We start from the raw sequence: 5071 nt of genomic DNA, 5'->3' as shown, positions 1-5071 counted from the left end.
CAATGGGGGCGGCGAGAAGCGGCGCGGGCGAGCGATGTGCTGGCCGCGGCTTCTCGCCGCCCCCATTGTCCCGGGACGGCGAACCGCGGCCAGTGGGGGTCGCGATCGGCCGAACCTGCTGCGTCAGCAGGTAAATAAAACTGGCCCGGCCCGAACATTACCGACCCCTGACGTATAGACTTTAAGTGTTATCCTCAAATAATGCTAGAAAAGTGCACATTTATTTACAAGACTTTTTTTTTTTCTTTTTTTCTATTTTTAGAGGAAGCCATACCGATCTATGCAGAAATTGAGAATTGTTCCTCTCGTTTGATTGTTCCAAAAGCTGCCATTTTCCAAACACAGACTTATCTGGCCAGTGGGAAGACAAAGACTTTCCGTCAGATGCTTGCCAATGTACGAGGAAACCCTATTGCTTCTGGGAGTACAGATACCTGGAATGGGAAAACTCTGAAAATCCCACCTGTAACCCCTTCCATTCTTAACTGTTGTATCATCAGAGTAGAGTATTCTTTAGCTGTAAGTACAGGGTTTTTGTCACCAATAAACTTAGTGCTTCAAAATAAGCATACAATTTGAACTTCATTAATAGTTATGCAGTTGTATGAATGTTTCATGATGTCATTAAATCTTAAGACTTCTTTAAAGTAAATGTTAGTATGGAGGTGGAAAACAGACTACAGACATATCAGTGACTTCCCATAGACAACAGCAAGAACTGGGCACAATCTCTTTCCAACAAAGAGGACAATGTCCGATTGGGTATAGAAGATAATTATAGTGACTGGTTGCTGTTAGTATTGGAGACCAGACAGGAAGAAGTTTCAGTGAACAAGATGGAAGAGTTTTCTCTTTTGGGACAGCTCTCCAGTATATTATGGAGAAGGAAACAGCAAGAATGGGGCACGGTCTGCAGGCATGAGGGGGAAAGAGAAAGGAATTGAAGTTATTACCAGGATATTGAAACTGACTGACTGGGAATTATTGCGATGGAGGAAGTGGAGAGAATTTAGGGAGAATAATTAATTAAACTTTACACGTTTAAAGCCCATCAGGGAAAAATTGGGTCTGATTAGATGGATGGGGACAAGTCAGAAGTGAAAAGATAAACCTGAAAGTTATTTGCATTCTGGTCGAAACTTCTTACAAAACAAGAGGAAAAGGTCATCTAGAGGCAGCCTTAAAACTATTGTCTTCTTTCTGTGCTTTATCAAGTATTAGCTATACTTTTCTTATCTGGACTCAGTAAATTTGTTAATGTTGTTGTTTTTTTTTTAATAACTTACATAAAGGAAGTCTGTCTGCTTCTATGAAATCCAGTTACATTGTATCTTCATGACTCCTCTCATCCTGTTGTATGTGGGGGGGATTTGTCACACAGGTGTATATCCATATTCCTGGTGCTAACAAGTTGATGATTGAATTGCCACTGGTAATTGGCACAATTCCATATACTGGGTTTTCAAGCAGAAACTCCAGCGCCGGCCAGTTCAGCGTGGACATGAGTTGGTTGGCACTGACCATGCCAGAACATCCTGAAGGTATGTATTTTGAGCTTGTTATCTGGATTCATGATATCTATAATAGAAGCAGGGACTGTTGTGCTAGTTTAAAGCTTCAATTCCTGTAATGTGCCTTTTGAATCACTTCAGTTTATTAGTACCATAAAATTGGCATACCCTATGAATTTACTGTTCACCAGATATAATGTCATTAAAATAAAATACCTAATATATTTGTAGAATTTTTCATTGTTTTATTGGGATATAAATTTCTTAATGTTCTCAGGAATTGAGATACAGACACAGTCTAGAAACAAGTGAATCATTCAATGAATTTATTATTTGACAGTGGCATCTCTCTCTTTCTCTCTCTTTTTAAGCACCACCAAATTATGCTGATGTAGTATCACAGGAAGAGTTCTCTAGACATGTTTCTGCTTACTCACAACCAGTTGACTGTGATGAACAATTATGTGGTCACATGTTTGCCTATATACAGGAGTTCCGGTTTCAGCCTCCACCTCTCTATTCAGAGGTAAATAAAACAACATGCTGCTATTAGATTTGTAAATAAAAGTTCCATATCAAACTAAATAAAAGGTTTAAATATTACATGACTGTATAAGAAGTAATCATTTTGATTTTTTTCTGTCTACAGATTGATCCACATCCTACTCATATAGAAGAGACCCAGTCTGTTTCATTCATGCTCTAAACAATATTTGAAGTAGCTGTATTGTGATGAAATGGAATCCCTTATGCTTCAGCTGTTAGTAAAGCTAAAAGGAAACTGCTTTCTCATTAAGAGCTTTAGTTCAGAAACAAAGTGCAAAGGCAATTGGAGTTGGAAGTCTGAGCATGTTTGGCATTAAAAGAATCCCTTTTGGATTAGTCTGCATAGGAGGTGTGGATGTCAAATTATGTGACTAAGTGGGAGCAGCCAAGATTTGAGGTGTGGGAAGTGTTTGAGAATATTCATGAAGAGATACTACATAAAGTATAAGCAAGCGTTTTAAGGATCTATCAAAGAGGAATGAAAATGTACTTACACTTAAGGACTGCTTGGAAGAATCTGAATTAAAGTACATTTGTATCTCAAGAATATGAGCGGTAGGATAGAATTTCCAAAAGATTCTCCTGTGTTCCAGGGGCTTCATTTTGCACTGTCTGTAATCAAGAAAAGGAACACTCACTAAAATCTAGAGTTCCAGCTCTAACTCCAGCTGCAAACAAACTTCATGGGAACATATCCTTCTAACATCAGTCAAGTGGTACTATTTCATCATTCATGCTGAATTTCAAATTGTCATGGATGGCAAAATGTAGCTATTACTGCAATATTATGAAAGCAAGTCTTTATTGTGTGAAAGACAAACTACTTAAAAGAGAAAGTTGGACTTTGATAACAGCTTATGCACTATGTGTTTTGGTTTTTTTGGGGGGGGGGGGAATTATTCTAGCCTCTTGTGCTCCTATACTAATTTTTTGTGTGTGTATCTTAAGCTTGTGGATAGCATGATAATGGGAGGCAAGGCAAGGAACAGAGAATGTCTTCTTGCCGATAGCAGATATATTTATCAAAGTGGATTTATTCAAAAGCCTTTTAAGCCTACCTCTGTTTTGGATACCTATTTAGGGTCAGACTGAGACCAAAAACAACATCTAAGACTCGCACTAATTTGAAAGGTTCTAAAAGGGACCCTAAATTTCCGCAGTTAACAAATAAAAGAAGAGGCAAGGGGTTTGGGGAGGAGTGTACATTTAGTTTAGATCTGAAGACAAAGCGGAAAGTAAACAATGTATTTTTGACAGCAGTCAACCAGCAAGGGAACAAAATCCTTCTGTAAAGGCACACATTTTTTTTTTCATTTGTTTTCTGTGGTTTTGTTCAAAGACCTAATCTGTCATTGGTGGCTGCACTGTTCATTGTTATCCATACTCTAGTATTTTTCTTGTCTGTAATTTTTGCTTTGGTGCAATATTTTATTATTTTTCTTCCTCAGGTCACTTAGAACAGTGAGATTTTTCTTGCTGCTAAGGATGAAGGTACTGCCCTTACTGCCTTCGTCTAGAGTAGAATGTTTGCTTCCTACTAAGCATAAATTTGTGTAGGTAATCTAACCGATGACCACACTGTCAGCAGTTCACTTGAAAAAAAGCAGAAAAATAGTATTCCCAATGTGCAAATGTCCAGTTTACAATAGTGTTGGATATACAAAGTAGTTTTAGCAGTTCAAAAAAACATACATCCAACTAAAGGGTTTGGGGTTAGAAATGCTAGTGCTTCATATGGTAGAACACTGTGTATTTTTTTGGTGATTAAAAGTAAGTGCCATTGCAACTTCTATCAAAAACTGCAGTTTTAAAAAGTGTTCAAATGGTTTTATATATTACCAAAAAAAAAAAAAATCTTTATTCACTTAAGTAACAGGGATTTTTCTGCAGGCATATTTATTTTCACTTTGTCTCCATCCTTTAATATGACTTTTTTTTTTCCTCCTTTAATTTCTTGCTCTTCAGTTAACTATTGACTCACCATTGTGTATAATAGATGTGGTACTGATGCAGATATATGTATTTTAAAACTGCAGTTTTTTTCACTTGCAATTTTAAGTATGGTCTTCTCTAGCAAATGCAGCTTTAACCAAAATTTGACTCCATCTTTTAGAAGACACTTGGCATTTTCTTAAAGTCTCAAGTTCAATGTAGCTGTCATGCCTGTTGATGGCATGCCCATTTAGTCAATGAAGAATTTTAATTTACAGCACCTTAAAAGGGAACCCACACAAATATTGTCCTCACTAAAATATCATTTGTCCTAACTAAACTGATAGCCACACTATTGCTATTTAACTTTCATGTCAGTCATACAGAATATTAACCTAAGAAATATGAGGTGCTTACAATGACTATAAAACCTAATGGTTGATGGGTAGTATGTTGGTACAAACATGATCATGCAAGCAAGAGTGTGTCCATGAAAGGTAAAGATGCATCTCTCTAGTTTAAAAAAAAAAAAAAAAAATCATTGGGTTGCTTTTTGTTTGCAGGAAAACTGTGGCCTTAAATTGTGGCAAAAAAGATTCTTAAGCGCACAAGGACCTTTAAGGAAAGAATGAAAGTTTGAATGCCCAATTCTGCTCTGCGATACCTGGTTTAGAGGGTGGAATCTGGTCCTTAGTTGTGTACTTTGCACAATAATGAATTCAGCATGCACCTGGGTTGTGTTTGATAACTGTGAAACAGGTTTAAAAAAAAAAAACCTTGCGATTCAAAACTTTAACATACAAGGATATGATTGTATTTTGTACTTATATGAGCCCTATGGGTTCTCTTTATTTAATAAAAATGTAAAACTTATGTTGTAGTGATTATTTATAGAAATTGATTACAACTATAGTATTTCAGAGCTAAGTAACTCAAAAGCTGGTTGTAAAGTCTCTTGGAGTAGACATGTCTGTTCTACAACATACTCGGGCAGGAGGAGAACCTTTTTATACTTAATTTTTAAGATTTGAACTGTAATCTTAAATATGCAAGGGTGTTTTACTGGAGACTTCGTCACTATT

The 5071-nt window shown here is 36.7% G+C and overlaps 1 protein-coding gene across 1 annotated transcript; it reads left to right on the top strand.

The window, feature by feature from the left end:
- Nucleotides 1–201: 201 nt before the first annotated feature.
- On the top strand, nucleotides 202–4752 carry LOC112123413 (arrestin domain-containing protein 4-like). Its single transcript, XM_024222036.2, has 4 exons — nucleotides 202–519; nucleotides 1382–1541; nucleotides 1883–2037; nucleotides 2161–4752. The coding sequence occupies exons 1-4, from the start codon at nucleotides 202–204 to the stop codon at nucleotides 2215–2217; spliced, it is 690 nt and encodes a 229-aa protein (XP_024077804.1). The 3' UTR covers nucleotides 2218–4752.
- The last annotated feature ends 319 nt before the right edge of the window (nucleotides 4753–5071 follow it).

This window comes from Terrapene carolina, unplaced genomic scaffold (genome assembly GCF_002925995.2).
Source record: "Terrapene carolina triunguis isolate 2854851 unplaced genomic scaffold, T_m_triunguis-2.0 Scaffold21643, whole genome shotgun sequence".
Classification (NCBI taxonomy): domain Eukaryota; kingdom Metazoa; phylum Chordata; order Testudines; family Emydidae; genus Terrapene; species Terrapene triunguis.
This window is presented reverse-complemented; position numbering and strand designations above follow the sequence as displayed.

Bases quoted from the DNA above. Each gene is read 5' to 3' on its own strand.
- LOC112123413 (XM_024222036.2), top strand. From the start codon at position 202: ATGCTAGAAAAGTGCACATTTATTTACAAGACTTTTTTTTTTTCTTTT. The intron at 520-1,381 runs GTAAGTACAGGG...TTTGTCACACAG, and splicing joins GAGTAGAGTATTCTTTAGCT to GTGTATATCCATATTCCTGG. The intron at 1,542-1,882 runs GTATGTATTTTG...TCTCTTTTTAAG, and splicing joins CATGCCAGAACATCCTGAAG to CACCACCAAATTATGCTGAT.